At 35.9% G+C, this 21,252-nt stretch overlaps 1 protein-coding gene across 1 annotated transcript in view; it reads left to right on the forward strand.

The window, feature by feature from the left end:
• WDFY3 (WD repeat and FYVE domain containing 3) overlaps positions 1-21,252 on the forward strand; it is a 174,108-nt gene that overhangs the window by 116,434 nt on the left and 36,422 nt on the right. Inside the window, exons 41-48 of the mRNA XM_065878335.1 lie at positions 201-428; positions 6,515-6,568; positions 8,784-8,952; positions 11,332-11,495; positions 14,022-14,170; positions 16,111-16,231; positions 16,744-16,829; positions 18,344-18,424. Coding sequence (XP_065734407.1) covers positions 201-428; positions 6,515-6,568; positions 8,784-8,952; positions 11,332-11,495; positions 14,022-14,170; positions 16,111-16,231; positions 16,744-16,829; positions 18,344-18,424 — 1,052 coding nt within the window. The remainder of the gene's footprint in view (positions 1-200; positions 429-6,514; positions 6,569-8,783; positions 8,953-11,331; positions 11,496-14,021; positions 14,171-16,110; positions 16,232-16,743; positions 16,830-18,343; positions 18,425-21,252) is intronic.

Consider the following 21,252-nt stretch of genomic DNA (forward strand, 5'->3'; position numbering starts at 1 on the left):
ATCACTAAAACCCCACCTTCTCACAAGATCGGCAGCTTACTTTAACCATAAATAAATGTAACTTTACTTTTATAATATTGCCTGAAATTACCTGGATTGGTTTTTGTTTCCAAAGAATAACTTGGTTTCAAGGTACTTGTAGACTGTTCATTGCTGCTCGTGCTTTTGCTTGAAAACCAACCTGGACTCCCTCTTGTTAGCGTCAGCAAAATGCCCTGAAGTACGTGACGGAGGAGTGGTGCCAAATCGAGTACGAGCTGCTGCGGGAGCGGGGGCTCTGGGGGCCCCCTATCGGTTCCCATCTCGACAAATGGATGTTGGAGATGACGGAAGGGCCCTGCAGAATGAGGAAGAAAATGGTGCGGAATGATATGTTTTACACCCATTACCCTTACGTGCCGGAAACGGAACAAGAGACAAATGTGGCGGTGAGTGCGCAGAATTCAGCGTTTGTAGTGATGCTTCTATGTCTTTCTTCTTTTTTGTAAGCGTTTTTCCTTATTTGGTCAATTACGAAAAACACCTAATTTAGAAGATTTGATGAACTATAATAAGTTGATAATGCCAGGGTGCTGGCGGTGGAATGAAAAGGTGCAGCAGGGAGCCTTCACAGTGAAGTGGTTTGGAACTGAGACCCTGGAGCCAGCTGCCAGGTTTGAAACCTGCCTCTGCCCCTTCACTAGCTGGTGACCTTGTACCGGCCACGTTAACCTCTTCAGCTTCTGCTTTCTTTATGCCTAAAATGGAGAAAATAACAGTTCCATCTTAGAAGCTATTGGGAGGATTAAATTAATTAAAATTAATGAAGTACTTAGAATAGTGTCTGGCACAGAATAAGCACTATATAAGTGAGTGTTAATAAAATAAACATTGCCACTAAGCAATATTCTTTGAAGAAATACAGAGCGCAGTTAAAGAATAATGGTAGCCTGAGTGTATAGATCTTCCCATTTATATTGAGAAGCTTCATCACTGGCTCCACGGGTATAAAACGAACAACATTTGCCCCTCAAGTTCCTTTTTATTCAGACAGGTTACCCTTCCTAAAGCCTTCATTCAGATTTTTGCACTGACCATAAAAATTTTGTCTAAAATAATCATGGTCTAGGAATCATGTTTTTGCGTTCGGGAAAATACAGTCTTCCCCAATAAAGTCACTGCAGATTTGGAAGAGAAACCCTTCATGGTTTAAGTACTTTCACATACTTGACTTTAATATGATTCTCTCAACAATTGAAGAAACTAAGATTTATAAAGAAGACTTGACACATGTGTCTTCTAGTAAGTAGTTCAGATCATATAACATGAGACAACTTGCATTGTTCCAGTGTCTCTTTTTTTCCCAACCAAAACCCTGGCTCCATTTATCTTGTGCTAATTGACTATACATTTGTCCTGATGCTACTTAGAATATAGGCCATAGGCCTGCTAATATATAGTTATTTAAGTTTTTTTTTTTTTAAGATAGCTCCCTAAAGTTTACTTTTCTCAAAACTTTTCCGTTCTGTCAAGAATGCCGTACTTGGGGGACTTCCCTGGTTAAGACTTCGCTTTCCAATGCAGGGGGCGTGGGCTGGCTCCCTGATCAAAGAGCTAAGATCACACATGCCTTGTGGCCAAAAACCCAAAACATATCGGGACTTCCCTGATGGCACAGTGGTTAAGAATCTGCCTGCCAATGCAGGGAACATGTGTTCGATCCTTGGTCCGGAAAGATCCCACATGCCGCAGAGCAGCTAAGCCCGTGTGCCACAACTACTGAGCCTGGGCCCTAGAGCTCGGGAGCCACAACTACTGAAGCCTGTGTGCCTAGAGCCCGTGCTCCTCAGCAAGGGAAGCCACCGCAATGAGAAGCCCATGCACCACAACGAAGAGTAGCCCCCGCTCGCCACAACTAGAGAAAGCCCGTGTGCAGCAACAAAGACCCAATGCAACCAAAAATAAATAAATAAATAATAAAGTAAATTTTTAAAAAAACACAAAACAGAAGAACAAATTCAATAAAGACTTTTAAAAAATAATAAAAATAAAAAAAGAATGCCATACTTGATAAATTTTAATTTAAAGCACTGTAAGTTCTAATACTAGCACACTATGTAGAAAAAAAAATCCACCCATATTTTTGTAGCCTTTTAATAGCACCTACATTTGTCAGATCAGACTAGCAATATAATCTCTATTCTTCATCCATTTTCCCCAAATAAATAATTGAATAAGAGTTTAAGCCTGTAGCAATTTGATAAAATATTTCTTACTGAGTCAACGCTCATTCAAATTGAATCCATTCAGGGATAGGAAAATAGAAGATGTGCTCTCCTAAATATGTGACCATTCACTATCTCTATATAACTGAGGCATATACTTTTTGAGTTACATAACCATAGTATTTTTTTTTTTATTGTGTCTACACCTTTCCTTCTTTATAACAGTGTCATTTGTTTTACAAAAGTATATTTGAAGTTCTGTATCAGATAAAAACAAAATAACCTATTCAGAGTCCACACTTACAACCTTAATATCATTAGCATTTTACCTAAGCCAAGGAGTTCACCAGTCTGTGAAATCTAAACAGACAGTCTCAGAAATAAGTATGAACCATACGGAACTTTTTTTTTTTTTTTTATTTAAACCAGATGGGTTACATATTGGGAAATACAAGGCAGTCAAGAAATGTTAGAGATACGTTTACAAAAAAGGAAAAAGCAGGTGGGAAGGGGAGATGATTACAGATTGTAGAATTCATGCTGCTGCTTAAGTTCATGCACAAGTCAAGGTTAATCTGCTATGATGAAGTTTTCTGAATGAATAATGATTTTGGTGTTGCTCGTTCAAAATCTTTTGTAAATTTGAAACCCCATTAAATGTCCACTTTTTTTCTTATGGAATATGCAGTCTGGCAATATCAATAGCAAAGAAAATTCCAAAAAGTAGAGCAGCTGCTATCCCACTAACTTCTGTTGTGAAATCAAAAAAGGAGAGCAGATATTTAACGAAGCACAGTGAGCTTGATAGTCTGCAGAGCAGTCACTTGCAGTTTCCTGTATGTCTCATGACAGCCCTCTGAAGTATAATTATATTATTATCCCAATTTCACAGATGATAAATAGAAGCCTAGAAAATTAAGGAACACCTTCTAGGTCATGCTAAGTACTGGAGCAAGATATAATGACTATAGATTGACAGTTCCTCAGAAGTTCCTCACTCTTGAAAAAGGATTCCAATCTTTGGTGGTTTTGAGAAGTTGTCAGTGGACAGTGAATTTCTTCCAGACAGAACCACATATTGGGTTGGCCAAAAAGCTCGTGTGGGTTTTTCCATAATGTCTTATGGAAAAACCCACACGAGCTTTTTGGCCAACCCAATACTAGGTTTTGTCTCTCTAATGCTAAAGAACTTAATAAATGTTGAGTGAATGGACTTACCAGCACTCTTTCTTCCTAAGTTAGAGTTTATCCATTGCTTCCCATTCAGCATGATTATAGAATTTTCCTAATTATTTTTCCACTAAAAAGGGCCAGAGTCAAATTTTATGGGGTGTGAAGTTTATATAACTTGAGGAGGCACTATAAGAAAAAGAGTACAAAATTGTGAATACAAAATTACTAGGGCCCCACTTCCAGGACTTTGAAAGGAGCCCATGGGAAGTGACGGCTGTTGAGGTATATGCTTCATTAATTTCACCATAAATCCTCCTGTGGTCTGAGCTGTATTAAATATTGCCTCCCAGAGTTAGAGATCAGTCACATCTTCCCTTTCAGCTCCCATAAACATGTTGCCCTCCTTGCACCCATGTTTATAAAATATATAGGCAGTACTTTTTGTGACGTTACAGGTATTTCAGGTATAACAGGTACAAACTGAAAATTGCTTTTAAGGCCTCTTGATAGGTAAAACAGGCTTTGCCAGGAGTAAGGACAAATGATTTGATCTTTGCCTTATTTATGAAGAACAATTATTGTTTTAAGTAACATTTAAATCTTTAGGCCTCTTAATTGAACTAAGAAATACAGTGATTTAAAAGTTATTTCTTGTTTTAAAATCTTTGATGTGTTAGAATCAAGTGATTATTTCTTTAATTATTAAAGTTTTATTTCTTAAACCTGGATAATGCTACATACTGTATTAAAAAATAGCTTACCCTTTATTATAAGTTTTGAATTTTATTTTTAAATTAGGTGTTTATTTATAGAATGTAGAACATATGTGAGTGTTTCATTTGCCACTGACTTAAAAGCCTTGAAAGTTTATCAACTAAAATTGTTTTAATGAGAACAACAATATTTTTTTTGTCCTGAGAAAAGTTATGTACATGTGGAAAATTCTCTTATCTCACAAAAAAATAATTTATCCCCTTTGCACAGGGACTTTCCTTAGGGGACCATTTTCAAAACTAAAATAGCTATACTGAATTGCACTGTAATTCTGTATTTTAAGTGGTAGTATTAGTTATAATATTAAGATGTGAGCCTGGGATATGATGAAAATACAAAATATGGTTGTTTTTAAGCAGTTGTCTAATTACTCTGAATCCTAAGGAATGAGACTAAAATTCCATATCTTGCCATTTAAGAAGTTATATTTAAGTACTAAAACCAGGTTTTAATTCTGTAATCCCCTTATTTTCACAGAATAATAATCACAGAATAATAATCTCAAACAAATTGACTATTCTTTGCAAATATCATTGGGGCAAAGACCTCACCGTTTCCTGTTAATGTTGGGTTGGACTGCTTGGGGCAGAAGGGTAAATGACTTACCTGAAGTTCCTTTTCTAATTAAGGGAGTCTCATGTGGGTGCCTTCACATGTATTTTTATATAATATTTATCACAGGACTCATAGGAACTAAGCAACTCATTCAAGAAATTCCATTGCCAGCAATATAGAAAAATTGGAAGTAAAGGGAGTATAAAATTATTTTCTACAAATTCTGACTTTGAAAAATTTAGGTTTCTATATAAACATAATTATAATAATAATTCAGTTATAAAAGTTTAAAGAGCGCTATGATAATACTAAAATTATTAGTATAACATATATCTTCGCTAATGAATGTTGTACCTTTTAGTAAAATAAGATCCTCAGTCAGTAAGTGGTTCAGTGAGCAAATATGTATTAAACTAGCACTGTGCCCTATGCTGCAGGGAAAATACAATTGTGTACATGTCAGACCCTGCCCACATTCTGGTTGGGGATATATAGTGGACATCAGAATTGGGTTTGACAATAGTAATTGGTCATTTTGCTATATTGGTTTATCACATATCTATCCAGTGATCCACCTTGTTTTTTTATTAATTTCAAAATGAGTTGCAGAGTCAGTACCTTTCACCCCTAAATACTTCCCCATGCATATCAATAGAGTTCAACATTTGTTCATAATTCTTTTTTATTGACATAAATTTTACATATATTGAAATATATAAATCCTAAGTGTACTGTTCAGTGAGTTTTAACAAATGTGTAGTAATACTCATGTAACCCAAATCTTTACCAAGATTGAGAACATAGATGTATATTTTCAAGATTATCCTTCAACATAAGGTATGCTTTTAAAAGTTTGCTTTTAAGGAGAGAGGTTTATTAAAACCATATTAAGTATTTGAAAGTATGCCCAGTAGTTCAATGTTTGTTTTGCCAAGGGAAGCAAACATCTGTAAAAGCATTTTGCTTGCTCATATTTACTCTAGGGAAAGGTACTAGAAGTCATCTCCAGGTACAAACTGTGAAAAGGAAGATAAATTGGAATGATTCTTGGATGTGTTACTGTCTGTCTGTAGCTGTCTGTGTGTTTACACGCACAAGTCACACACTCCAGCTCAACAGATACTGCCTTCTTGTTAGTCAAGATTTTATTGAGAATAAAATATAGAGTAACTACCTAATTCTTTAGAAAGTAATTTTTACAAAAACTTTTGGTTTGGAGGCTGATGATCCCAGGCTCCCTTCTGTTTTCAGCCTTTCTGAGGTTATAGCTGTGAAGGTAGCAAAGGAAATAGGTCCTTGGGCTTTTAGGGGAAGGTGTTTTTTCACTAACAAGCACTTAGTGATTTCTGTGGTATGGGATATTGCAAATAATAGTTTAAACCAGTTGCTTCTGTTACAAAACAGATCTAGGGATAAACACAGTAAAAGGTAGGTGGAAGGTGATAGCTAGCACTAGGTTCTATTATCTGGTTTTCTGTTTTTTCCTTTGAAGCCATATAAAGAGTTGCCTGTAAATCATCCATGACACTGGCAGCCTGTGGTGAAGTTTTGTCTCTGTGATTTTTAAGTTTGTCCTGTTCAGTAGCCTTGGGAATTTTAGTGTAGTTTCTTTTACTTTAAAACTACTTTGGATAAGTGAGAAAATAATCACAAGATGCTAAGTGATTATTTCAAGCAGCTTAGGATGTCATATTAATTTTGTGTGAGTGTATCTTCCATATTCCATACAGTCCTCAAGAATATTTTATTTTTGTGTTGTTCTTTGTTATTTTTTTCTGATGTGTCTATACTTAATACCCTGTTTTCAGTCTGAGATCCCAAGTAAACAGCCTGAGACACCCGATGATATCATTCCTCAAAAGGTAAAACACAAAATACCATAAAAGAATGCAAAATACTTGCAGTTTTGTTTTTTTTTCCTTTGTGTTATTTTGTTTTGTTTTATTTTGTTTTATTTTAGTGCATGGTAGACTAGACTAACCTAAAGGGTTGACTTTCAATTTGTTGTTTCTATAAGTTCCTTAGAGTTGAAAAGTGAATTTCATTCATGCTGAGAGGTGTCCTCGTCTCTCTTGCTTTGTTCTGATTAGCTTTGTAGGGTCTGTATGTTGCTCACTAACAGGCTGAGTATTCGCTGCTCTCACCGTGAAATGTGTACTGCTTCACACTTAAACTAACAAGTCCCAAGGCATGTTAGTAATGGGCAGCCTGACACTACCAACTTTTGTTTTCAATTACTCATTTAATTCTTCTAGATATTAAACAGTATATATTTTGAGAATGCAAGTGTATTCTCTTTTAAAATTACTTTTTCAATCAGAAGGAACTAAATGGAAACTAAGCATATATGACCACTTTTTAAAATACAATTTTAATGTATTTTAATTAATTTAAATTTATATAATTGTTTTCTTTTTCCAGAAGGATTCAGTACATAATAAAGTTAAAAAAAAAATGCAGTTCAGAAATGTCACAGAAATATACCTCAAAATATTTAAGGGAAAATGCTTATAGTTCCAAGTTTAAGTCAGGTATGAAGTCAGTAACCAAGATGTTGTCCCACATCTGTTAATTCATTGTCTTGCCCATCACTAACTATGCTTTCATCTTTTTAAAAATGAACAGTTATGAGTTGAAGATAATTGTTAGATCTCATGTAGAGAATTGTTATAGTACAAAATTTACTACCCTGCTTTCATTTCAAAAATATTGCAGTATTATTAGTTGGTTCATCAGATCCTTCCTTCCATAACTGTAATTTTTTAAAATATCATTTCAGTACTTTCCTATGTTATGTGTTTCAGTTTCCATTTGCTGCATATCATTCATCAAGGTAGCTTGCAGCTCTCTTCATTCTCTAACTTTATACCTGAAGTTAAAAGAAGGGTAATGGTGGCTTGAGTTAGGCATCTTTTCATCTCAAAATTGGTTCAGTATTTTAGTCTAAATATTCCTGTTGGACACTTGTTTTCTACTTTAGTTGAAAATCATTTTTTTAAAAAGGTCTTGCTTAAAATAAGCATTGTTGTAGACAATACATATAACTACCTGAGTCGAAGAGTTAGGCTGATAGAATACTTTCAATTAGACATTCATAGGAAAAGAAAGGTAAGATAATGTTTAGAAAGAGAAGGTCTTTAAGCATGTTTCAAACCCTGTCTTTTTCTTAATTGTTAATTTAAAGTCTGGGTCTCATTATGATCAACGTGTATACATATAAATTTTTCCCTATGGTTTTACATTTTTGTAGGAAATTTTAGACCTTAATTTTTCATTAACTATTGTTTTAAGAAAAAAAAAAAACTTTGGGTCAATCGGAGAACCTGTCTTTAGGATAAAAATTATTCTGAAAAGGAAATGCTCTTGTATCATACACCAAAAAGGTAAATCTTTTCTAATGTTTCTACATAATTAATTTCTTCTTCAAAATGGACTTATATGTTCTTGATATACTCATTTAGTTAGTAAGTTTATGGATCACATTCTTTTACACAACAAACAACAGGATGTTTTGGCAAATTAGACATACCAGCTCAGAGTGGCAGGCCAACCAGTGTCATCTGGCCTGAAGTCGGTCGATTCCATGTTGGGTCAGGACTCTCTGAAGGTTTGGGCCATTTCCAGAGTTCCAGAGAGACATGGGAATATAGGAACAGGGCAGTTCTGGGTCCCTACCTCCAAATATCTGAAGTAAACACTCACACAGGTAATTCCAACTGAAGGGATGGCCCTTTAGGCCTGTTTACTTGGAGTGGAAGCAAGGTTTCAGGCTCCTCAGAAACTAGACATCCCCTTGCAACTTGATACTCTCCGACACTGGGCATTCTCTCTACTGTACTGATGCATCAGTAAGGCTGTACTATACTAACATGGAAACATTTGGCTAAAGATGATGTGTTTCTTTTTTCGGGAGGAACAAAACTTCTAATGTTGTTTTATATATGTTTTTTTTAAAGTCAGTGCAATTTAAAAATAGAGAAACTTAACCCAAAAGACTGTGGATTTACCCTGTATAAATACAGTCTATTAATTCTTGAAGATAAATTATCTGAGTCCTTTCCTTTTTTTGTTTCTTAGAAACCTGCTCGATACAGAAGAGCTGTAAGTTATGACAGTAAAGAATACTACATGCGACTAGCCTCTGGCAACCCAGCCATTGTCCAAGATGCCATCGTAGAGAGTTCGGAAGGTGAAGCTACTCAACAAGAACCAGAGCATGGTGAAGACACTATTGCTAAAGTCAAAGGTCAGCCTTCCTCTCTGATTTTAATTAAAAACCATTTGGGAGCATTCCTTTTACTTGAATCTATATGAAAATATTAGCAACTATAAACAGTAGGGCCAACCTAAAAGTATCCGTACATATTTTACTATCACACCCTTCTTAAAGATTGATTTCTATATCAGAACTAAAGAGACTGGCTCTTTTTTATTGCCTACAGATGAATGTAATGTGCCTGTTGGCTTGATAATTTTTTTTCACTGTATCTGGCAGAATTCTCAGTGGTACCTGATATTTAGGTTAAGGCCCTGAAAACTAAATAAATATATATAAAACTAAAACAACCACTAAATGTGTCATTAGTGCATGTTGGCTAACAGTAAGAAATAATGGTCTTTCTTCTAATAAGCTAAGAGAGATTATTCCAAAGCTATAGTTTATGAGCCTAGAAAGACATGCATATGGTGATGAATTGGACTAAAATGGCCATGGACTTTTTGATTTGTACTTCTGCATATGTGTGCCCTCTGCCCTCTTGCTACAGCTTCTCTGTGATCTGGACCTACCCAGTCTTGAAGATACTGGTCAAACTGTCCTCCTCTGAAGGCTTTTCCAACTCTGCTGTCCTCCAGTAGCACTTTGCTCATATCTTTTATAGCAATTTCAGTGATTTCTTTCACTGATTTATGTTTTCCTAAATTATAAGTTTCTCAGAGGCAGAGATTATTTCTCCTCTTACTCTATAGATTTTGGCACATGCCTGGCACAAAATGGGAATTCAGTCAATATTGAATAAGTAAATCAGTCCATTGTTTTAATTTTTTAAGCCTCTGATTTATCATAAATTCAAAAGTCTTGGCGTAGTCTATAGATAAAACCCTAGAATATAAATTAAGAAATCTAAATTAAAAATTATTTTCAGATCTCATTGATAAAGAACTAACAGTATATGACCATGTCAACAAAAAATTTATCTGCAGTTGTGATTGGTTTCTCCTATTACATTATACCTGTTCTCTCTTGTGATAACTATGAATTACTAAAGATTTCATAATCCATCTAACATTTTCATAGAATCACTGAAACTTTTATTAGTTGAACAAAGTTTTCAGCCTTATCATTTCTTGACACTGCATCAGCAAAGTTATTGAGATGGATCCAAAGTTGTATTTCCTGGCTATAACCAAGGTGTATAATTCAGAGTTTGTGATGTCTTGTGTTTGGGTCATTGGCATTTAACTTCTCTTGGCCTCATTTTCCTAATGTCTGATTGAGCTAAAACCACAAATTTTGGTGTCACTACTATGATATGCAAGATGCTATGCTAGACATAGAGTTGGAGGTTTTGATTCGTCAAACTAAAAATAAAGCAGCTGGAAGCTTTTCGCCTTGTGAATATTCTCAGCAAGACTTGATCTTTCTTGTTTATTTATTATACTCTTTCACATGTGAAAATGAGGTTCTTCCCAAGGCAGAGCAGAACCTCTGATAACTTGTGTTCAAAGGCTAGGATTCTAACAGGCTGATTTACGTTTATCCAAAATTCTTAGTGTAACTATTGTTGGTAGATACAACATTACTTTTTTTGGTACAGAACTAAAGAATATTAAATTAAATGTGAGATTTAGAGTTTATTTTGAATGCTTCCCATACTCTGGGTTATCAGTGGTTACTTTCATCAGCTGATTTTAATTTCATCTGTGATTATCAATAAAATTATCAAAATGTAGGCAGTAAAATGATAACTTATGTGGCACATTAAATTGTCTGGCCCTATATTTTTAAAAGAATTGTTTTCTTATTCTTTATGACCTGATGATTTAATCAAATTCATTCATGTATGAATGACCATACTGCCACTTGTAATATGAGTCTTGAAGTAGTCCTCATGGGCCCTCCAAGTAGGTGGAATCTCTTATAATCAGTTTATAACTTGCTGTCCTTATTTTTGTTTCTGATAGTGACTGATCATTTATTGAGGATATCCCCTCAATGACACCTGCCCATTAGCACCACCACTTTTACCATTAATTATGATAAGACCTCTGTTTATCATCATCATCTGACACTGAGAATTTACTATTTATTATGCATGATACTAAACACTTTACATGAATTACCTCATTTAGTCCTCCAACAATCCTCCTGGTATCCATGATAGATAGTATTCTTGTCCCGGTTTTATAGATGAGAAACTGAGGTTCAGAGGGGACAAATAATACTCCAGGGTCATGCAGCTGTTTAACTCCAGAGCCTGTGCTGTTGACCACTGAACTGTGCTGCCTTCCCATACCTTTCAGAACTATCTCAAATTGGAAATGTAGAGGAGGGACTACATGAGACTAAACGGCTCTCAAATGACCCCAGCAAGACCACATGACCCTCTTGGCTCTTACCCTGCAGGACTGGTCAAGCCGCCTCTAAAACGGTCTCGATCTGCACCTGATGGAGGAGATGAGGAGACCCAGGAGCAGCTACAAGACCAGATTGCTGAGGGTAGCTCTATAGAAGAGGAGGAGAAGACGGACAACGCCACCCTGCTGCGCCTATTAGAAGAGGGAGAAAAGGTACCTTACTTCTGAAAAGGAGGGATTGTATTAAGTGGTTTGTTTCCATTTTACAAGACTAGTTGAAGGGTATTTATCTGGCAGCCAAAGGAAGTATTTTAGCCTCTGCAGTGAAATCAGTATTAGGTGCCCTTTTGGGTTCAACACTCTGTGTCTTTCATCTGTAGGGTTTTCTGACCTCTCTGAACACGCTGAACAGCAAGAAGTTGCATCAGATATAGTATTAACAGTTGACACCTAGTTCACTGTCTTCCTCTAAACCCTTTATTAGGCTGCAACTCTTGCCATAATTCTCGTTTCAAACCCATGTACACAACCCATTCGGTAATTTGGCCCTGTATTTTTTCCTATACCTCTGTAATTCCAGTAACAACACAAGCAACTTCAACTAGCCCATCATCCGCAGCCTTGTACTTAACCCCTGCTTTGCTTCATTTACAAAAGACTGCTTTGCCTTCCTGTTTCTCTCAACCTCTTATACCCTGCGACCCCTCCAGGCTCACTTTACTGACTCTGCCATGTAGCCTGAGCCCCCTGCATTTTGTCCCTTGCAGTTCGGTACATCCATGATATTTCTTTACTCTGTGCTTTACTCATTGTGTTCTCTGCCTAAATGCCCCTCTTTCCATCACTTGCATAACCTCTGTCCTAGTAACTCCCATTTGATGCAACATCATTTATCTGGATGTCTTTAATGCTCACACAGAGGAAGCTTTCCTCCACTGTCTTGCCTGCTCAGGCTTAGTTAGACACCCTCCTCTATGCTTTTATAGCACCTTATATATATCACTCATTTTATCATGTTATTGTTATTTGTTCCTGTGTCTGTCTCTTCACCTAGATAGTGAGCTCTTTTGAGGCAGGCACTGTTTCTTATTTCTGTCCCAGTGCTTTACACAGTTTCACTCACCTGATAGAAACTCAGTAAACCTTGAATGAAGGAGTGATTGGTTGAATAAATAAAGGGATAAATGAGTAAAGGAATGAATGAATTGAATGTATAGTGAGTATCACCTTTTTAAAGGTTGTTTTGCCTATTATATTAGATCTTGGTATAACACTTGAAATCTTATCCACTAAGAAATAGTAACTAGAAATTAGGGTTTAATTTTTTAAATTCTGTTCAAATATATGGCCTGATTAATCTTAAATGAAAACATAAAAAGAAAAAAGTATGTAACTATAAAAGTCCATTAGATCTGAAGGAAGTACAAGAGAGACTTCTAGGGTCTTGGGAATGTTCTGTTTCTTGATCTGGATGCTGGTTGCATCATATTTTAAGCATTTGAAAATTCATCAAGCTATGCACTTATGAAATAAACATTTTTTTCTGTGTGTATATTATTACAATAGAGTTATTTTAAAAGTATGTCAGTTTTTCTCCTGTAACATTCTAAGTTTTTATTATTGAAGTAGTTTAGATGTAGTGATGAAAATTAACTTATATTTGCATATTTTAGAAAATCTATTTTCTGATGCTGTCATTTTTTTAACTTTTTAAACTCATGAGTACAGTTTTTGCTCTAATTGCTTTAAGTTTGAATAGTGAAGGAGGTGTATTTAGACTGACATTTATTTGACATTTGTTTGACTCTGATTTAATTGCTGATTTTTTTTCCTTGATTCGTGTTGAACTGAGTGCAAGAAATAATTTTTACTAAGGACTAGATCCTGCCTGTTGGAAAGAAAACACTGCTAACATTGAGAGATTTAGCAAGTCCTTCCTTCTATGAGGAAAATGCAACTTCTGCCAAGTTTGGCTTTTTACAATGGCACAAAAGGCTGCCAGGCAGGCAGACTCCAGTGGAGAGCAAATAGAGACAAATTCCACAACTCCAGTTCCAGGGGTTGTTATGGAAAAAGAGGAAAGTAAGCTATGTGGAAGAGAAGACAGCCAACAATTCCTAACATGATTATGTACATTGTCTCACTAACTCTCATGACAAGCCAATGAAGTATATTTGAAACTTATATGAAGACACAGAAGCCCAGAAACATTAAGAAATTTGACCAAATCTATAGTTAAACAACAGAACTGGGAATTCACTCAGGATTGTCAGGCTCTGCATACCTTTTTCACTCTGTATCATCCTGCCTGGCCCAGGGCACAATCCTAATCTCCTCGCATGTATGCCTCCATTCTGTTTCCTGCAAAGTTTGTGTCTGTCTCCTTCCTTTTCTAACTTGTTCATTGACTGTAGAGCCTAGTACACATGTGCCTGGCACGGAGTTAGTACTCAGTGAATATTAGGATAAGTGGATTGGGTGGATGGATATGAGTAACAGTTGTTTCCTTTTACTAAAGTCAACTGCAACTCAGACTGCAATCTTAGCTATTCTTTTTAATATGCTTAAACTCTGGTTAATATGCTTAGCTCAGGGGATGCCATCAGAGTGACATCTTCATAAAATCTTGTTTGCCCATTAAATCCATGTTTAAAGACATTTTGCTTCATTTATATCAAAAATAGAAATTACCTGATTTTTAAAAACTATATTAATGAATGTTTATGGTTTTCTTTATAGATCCAACACATGTACCGCTGTGCTCGAGTCCAGGGCCTAGATACCAGTGAAGGACTACTTCTTTTTGGTAAAGAGCATTTTTATGTGATTGATGGATTTACAATGACGGCAACCAGGGAAATAAGAGATATTGAAACCTTACCTCCAAAGTAAGTGAACGAAGAGACACAAAGTACAGCTATCTTTAGAAAGCAATACATCTACATGGGTTTGTTTGCTTTTTTCTTTTTTTTTTTGGCTGCATTGGGTCTTCATTGCTGTGCGCAGGCTTTCTCTAGTTGCGGCGAGCAGGGGCTACTCTTCGTTGTGGTGCGCAGGCTTCTCACTGCGGTGACTTCTCTTGTTGCAGAGCATGGGTTCTAGGTGCGTAGGCTTCAGTAGTTGTGGCACGCAGGCTCAGTAGTTGTGGCTCACAGGCTCTAGAGCGCAGGCTCAGTAGTTGTAGCACACGGTCTTAGTTGCTCTGCAGCATGTGGGATCTTCCCAGACCAGGGCTCAAACCTGCGTCCCCTGCTTGGCACACGGATTCTTAACCACTGTGCCACCAGGAAAGTCCTACATAGTTTTTTTTAATGCAAAAATTGTGTTTCAAGTAATGTTATCTCTCAGTTTTTGTGCATCCATCATTAAATATTCACCAGAGTAATAGTTATTTCAAGGCTATAAGAGACAAATTTACCTTATTTATCAAAACGAAAACTAAATAAAATCTATTGCTATGCATTAATAGCACTAGATATAATACAAGTTCCTTGTATTATAATCTATATATTTATAAAGTTATTATGAATTTGTAAATTGTTCTTTTTTTCAATTTTCAGTGCGAACACAGTTGTAGAGAACATACAGGCAGTTATATAATACTCTAACAAATGTAAGAGTATCCATGTCCTCTGAGTACCCTAGAAGCAGTGTGACTGAAGCACAGGCAGGAATTAAATATCTTTTTTTTTTTGTGGTACGCGGGCCTCTCACTGCCGTGGCCTCTCCCGTTGCAGAGCACAAGCTCCGGACGCGCAGGCTCAGCAGCCATGGCTCACGGGCCTTTCCACTCCGCGGCATGTGGGATCTTCCCAGACCGGGGCACGAACCTGTGTCCCCTGCATCGGCAGGCAGACTCTCAACCACTGCACCACCAGGGAAGCCCCACAGGCAGGAATTAACTGACTGAGTTTATCCATCTTCCTTTTCTTCTGCCAGCCCTATGATGGACGTGATAGTGGGTAATGGAAAACCCCAGAGACAGACAAAGCCCAAAGGAAGATGAAAAAGCTTAAAGCTTAGAAAATCAACATGCTCTTCTCTTCCTTTAACATTTTGAACACCTAACATGCACTGTGAATGTGGACATGGTCATCTTCATTGCTAGGAGATATTTCAAATAATTACTTTCAGTAGCAGTCAGGGCCACATTATGACTTTTACGGGCCTCTACCTACATATAAAGATACCTAAAATGATGCTTTTCTGACTGTGTTGGTTTAAAGATGAATATATTCATATTATATATTTAAACATTTTCTTCTATCTAAAAATTCAGTTTTTTGGGCTTCCCTGGTGGCGCAGTGGTTGAGAGTCCACCTGCCAATTCAGGGGACGCAGGTTCGTGCCCCGGTCCGGGAGGATCCCACGTGCCGCGGAGCAGCTGCGCCCGTGAGCCATGGCCGCTGAGCCTGCGTGTCCGGAGCCTGTTGCTCCACAGCAGGAGAGGCCACAGCAGTGAGCGGCCCGCGTACCACAACAACAACAAAAAAAAGTTCAGTTTTTTCTCTTGATTTTAAAAGAAATTAAAACCTTTTCTTGGCCCCCCTAAAAGAATATAGGCCTTGGCACTTGCCAGCTGTGCCTGAAAAATAAGCCCTGACAGCATGAATAGGATTTTTTTTAAGTTATATTCATCAAAGGGGGTTTCTGGTATACTGAATAGCTACCAAATTATTCTCTTAAAGGTATGTCTTTTTTGAACTAAATATTCAGATATATCGATTCCTGCTTCTCTTCACATGTTGAAAATAACACACTCTTTATTGAACAGTGAATTTATCTCTTGCTGTGTTTTTATTATCTCCTTTCTCTGGGCTGCCTATAGTATGCATGAGCCAATTATCCCTAGAGGAGCCAGGCAAGGCCCCAGTCAACTCAAGAGAACATGCAGCATTTTTGCCTATGAAGATATCAAGGAAGTTCATAAAAGGAGGTATCTCCTACAGGTGGGTTGATTTAGTAGTAATAAATGTTTTGTCAGGTTCCTTTACTTAGAGGATGTATACATGATAGGATCCACATTATTCCTTAGAGTATTAGATTTGGTTGTATGATAGACAAGCTCATGTCACATGGGTGCATAACATTACAATACATCCCCCTTCTTAATAAAAAAAAAACCTAAAACTTTGAATGATATTTTGTTATCCATCTTTCCCTATAGCTATCCATATTATATTATAATTTTCTTTGTATATAAAAATTGCATTCTCACTATAAATTTACAAAATTTTATAATTATTTTACCATTATTCTGTTAAAGTTTTTAGAAACAAACTAAGCAGAATAAACTGGCACTGTTTATTGTGTAATTTAATTTGCTGGGAATTCATGACTCTAAAAATGTTCTTCAGTCAACAAGTTAATTTCTTCAGCATTATAGAAATTCTTAGTGGAAAAGTTAATATATAACCCTATTTGTGTTTTTTCTTAATGTTTTTCTCTCTGATCATTTCAGCCTATTGCTGTGGAAGTTTTCTCTGGAGATGGACGGAATTACCTCCTTGCTTTTCAAAAAGGAATTAGAAACAAAGTCTATCAAAGGTATTGTTTATTAGAAATACTTCATAGTGCTGTCATGGGAAGAAATGGGAGGTAAAGCATTGCCAGTTCAGCTAGTTTTTTAAAAATCTGTTAAATCCATGAATTAACTTCTTTGAAGAAAATGTTTGTTTCATTTTTGCCAGCCTCTTGAAATGTGATTCTTCTGATGCTATTCTATTTTGAAATCACATTTTTCTTTCTGGTAACTTGTAGTAGATATCATCAAAAGCCACCTTAGTGATAAAGTCCCATGTCTCTCAGTGTAAAAGGATGATGAAACTGGAGCTTAAAAAAATAATACTTCAGATTCAAAATAGGCTTCTTTCATATTTACCAAAAAGAAGACAGTGTCATACCTTGCTATTGAATGCAGAGCCTGAGTTTCCTTAGAATTTGTATTCGTATGAAACTTTGCTGACTTTGGAAGAGAAGTGGGATACCTTCATCTTTGAAAAAGTAGCATAGCCAAGTAAAGCAGTTGATGTGATCTAACCATATTTCATTTTTGGTAAACTGTGTTTAAATTTTATCTTATAAAAGAAAAATAGTATATTTCCATGTGCTTCAAAATACTTCTGTTGGCATGTGAATAGTAAGGCTTTTATGAACTTATCATAATATAATAGGAGAGCCCTCTTATTCTTTGAAGAGTGGTGTAGATCCTGGCAATCCCTCTATTAGAGAAGTTTTGTATTTCAAGTGAGGAATAACTAATACCAAGCAACATTGCTTATCATTGCAGTACAGTAACACTACCTGTGAGCACAAGGGAAATGAGGGAGTTTCTTAAAATAAAGTGCCTGTGGCTGTTGATTGGGAAGAGCTAAGTAAATGACTGAAATTTTAGTTACCTATCTTATGAATTTCTAAAGGTGATATTGCTTTCAGTGTTAGTAAATTATCTGCTCTTCCCAACTAGAACCTGTGGCAAGGAGATGAGATTGTCTTTATATGAGAAATGTCTGTGTATATGCCAAGTTCAAGGTCCACATTCATTCCAAGAAATTTCCCACAATTCTTTTTTGCTCTTAAAAAATGTATGTTGACATTATGAGCAACTCTGAAAATAATTATAGTAGTGTCACATAAAGGTTCTTATCATGTATATATTTTCATTTGTTAGAGATGTCTCTGTCCTATCATTTGTTTAGCTGTTAGCACTACTGACTGTCATGTGAATATTTAGCTTTTAATCACTCTTTAGGACATCATTAAGTTAATTCCTGTGATTCAGTGTGTCAGGGCTTTTCTTCAAGTAATGTGGCAGCATATGTAAAAATCCAAAATGACAGATTTTGCTATGGATCTTTATATTTGGCTTTGGAAGCCATCATCCTACCCTTTTTTGTTAAATAATGTTCTAATTATTGTATATTCCCTTTGCCTGCCATTTACTGAGTAGTGGTGGGGTAAATGCAGCAATTAAGATCTAAATGAATCATTCTTTTGTAAGTTCCCATTAGATCCTGACTGAAACATCATTTCCAATTTTATACTCTTTTTAAATTTTCCAGGTTTTTGGCTGTAGTGCCATCTCTAACTGACAGTTCAGAGTCTGTGTCTGGGCAACGACCAAACACAAGCGTGGAGCAGGGGTAGGTTGCTTGCTTCTTGTACATTATAGTTTAATACTGCAGTTGGATCATTTCTATCTGGACAGTATTATTTAATATTTTTAATGAGTGTTCTGCCACCCCACCCCAACCCCCAGGGGTTTGCAAAAAAATTTTAACTACTGAAAACTAGAAAAAAAAAAAGAAAATGTATGCATGATTGCTCATGTCAGATCAGTGTCAAATTGATCACATTTTGATCAATTCCCTTTAACCTTTTAAGCATGCATATATTCCTATGTGCACAATTGAGTCCATACTAAAAACACAGATTTTTATTCTCCGTCTTTCATTCAGTCTTATATGTAAATATTGCCTCCTGGTTTTAAAAAATTCTTTAGAAACTTTGCCTTTATTTACTAGCCCTTCATCATATGTATAAAGCATTCTCTTGTTCTTGGATATTTCATCTTTATCAGATTTCCCTGTTATAATAATGGAAATGTGATACCTCATTATTTTTTTAGGATAAAATTCCCGTAGTAAAATAGTATGAATTTTAAGACTCTTAATATGCAAAACCAACTAGATTTCTATAAAAATTATACACATCTATATTCCACCGATAGTGGGTAAGTTTGCTTATCTCAATAGATACCAGCTTTTTATATTTACTTTTTCACTTTTACCAATGTTTAAAGATGCTTTGTTTTTAAATGTGCATTTCTTTTCATATTAGAAATCTTGAGCTCTGTATAAATTTGTTAGCCATTTAAAATGATCATTTATGAGTTATCTGTAACTTTTGCCCATTGTTTTCCACTGAGTTTTTTATTGGTGGTGGTGGCGGTTTGGTTTTTTTTGTAGTTTTTTTTTTTTTCCAGATATAATTGACATTACATTAGTTTTAGGTGAACAATATAATAATTCAATTTTGTATATATTGTGAAATGACCACCTCAGTAAGTCTAGTTAACATTTCCTCTGAATCCTTATTATCAATGTGCATGAGATTTTTTGGTAATAGCATATTATCCCTTTGCTTGTCATATTTGTTACAAATTGCCAAGTTTTCTCTTAATTTTTTTTTTCTTACATTTAAAAATAAACTTCTGTTTTTGTGTGTTCAAACCTATCAGTGGTTCCTTTGTGCTCTTTTCAGCTGCTTTTAATCTTAGGAAATCTTTTGGATGATAAAGCCATTTCAAGAATCTGTATACCTAGCTTCATTTTCAGGTACTCAGGAACTGGTAGCCCTTTATAATCCATTAGAAAAGAAGCAGTAGACAGCAGAAGCAAGAAGAACTACAATCCTGCAGCCTGTGGAAAGAAAACCACATTCACAGAAACATAGACAAAATGAAAAGGCAAAGGACTATGTGCCACATGAAGGAACAAGACAAAACCCCAGAAAAACAACTAAATGAAGTGGACCTAGGCAACCTTCCAGAAAAAGAATTCAGAATAATGATAGTGAAGATGATTCCAGGACCTCGGAAAAAGAATGGCAGCAAAGATCGAGAAGATGCAAGAAATGTTTAACAAAGACCTAGAAGAATTGAAGAACAAACACCTAAAAGAATTAAAGAACAGACAAACAGAGATGAACAATACAATAACTGAAATGAAAAATATACTAGAAGGAATCAATAGCAGAATAACTGAGGCAGAAGAATGGGTAAGTGACCTGGAAGACAGAATGGTGGAATTCACTGCCGGGGAACAGAATAAAGTGAAAAGAATGAAAAGAAATAAAGACAGCCTGAGAGACCTCTGGGACAACATTAAATGCATCAACATTTGCATTATAGGTGTCCCAGAAGAAGAGAGAGAGAAAGGAACCAAGAAAATATTTGAAGAGGTTATAGTCAAAAACTTCCCGAACTTGGGCAAGAAAATAGCCACCCAAATCTAGGAAGCACAGAGAGTCCCAGGCAGGATAAACCCAAGGAGAAACACCAAGACACATAGTAATCAAATTGACAAAAATTAAAGACAAAGAAAAATTATTAAAAGCAACAAGGGAAAAATGACAAGTAACATACAAGGGAACTCCCATAAGGTTAACAGCTGATTTCTCAGCAGAAACTCTACAAGCCACAAGGGAGTGGCACGATACATTTAAAGTGATGAAAGGGAAGAACCTACAAGCAAGATTACTCTACCCAGCAAGGATCTCATTCTGATTCAACGGAGAAATCAAAAGCTTTACAGACAAGCAAAAGCTAAGAGAATTCAGCACCACCAAACCAGCTCTACAACAAATGCTAAAGGGACTTCTCTAAGTGGGAAAAACAAGAGAAGAAAAGGACCTACAAACAAACCCAAAACAATTAAGAAAATGATAATAGGAACATACATATTGATAATAACCTTAAATGTGAATGGATTAAATGCTCCAACCAAAAGACACAGGCTCGCTGAATGGATACAAAAGCAAGACCCATATATATGCTGTCTACAAGAGACCCACTTCAGACCTAGGGACACATACAGACTGAAAGCGAGGGAATGGAAAAAGATATTCCATGCAAATGGAAATCAAAAGAAAGCTGGAGTAGCAATACTCATATCAGATAAAATACACTTTAAAATAATGTTATAAGAGACAAGGAAGGATACTACATAATGATCAAGGAATAAATCCATGAAGAAGATGTAACAATTATAAATATATATGCACCCAACATAGGAGTACCTCAATACATAAGGCAAATGCTAAAAGCTATAAAAGAGGAAATTGACAGTAACACAGTAATAGTGGGGGACTTTAACACCTCAACTACACCAATGGACAGATCATCCAGACAGAAGATTAATAAGGAAACACAAGCTTTAAAAGACACAAGAGACCAGATGGATTTAATTGA

The sequence above is a fragment of the Phocoena phocoena genome, chromosome 5 (assembly GCF_963924675.1).
Source record: "Phocoena phocoena chromosome 5, mPhoPho1.1, whole genome shotgun sequence".
NCBI lineage: Eukaryota > Metazoa > Chordata > Mammalia > Artiodactyla > Phocoenidae > Phocoena > Phocoena phocoena.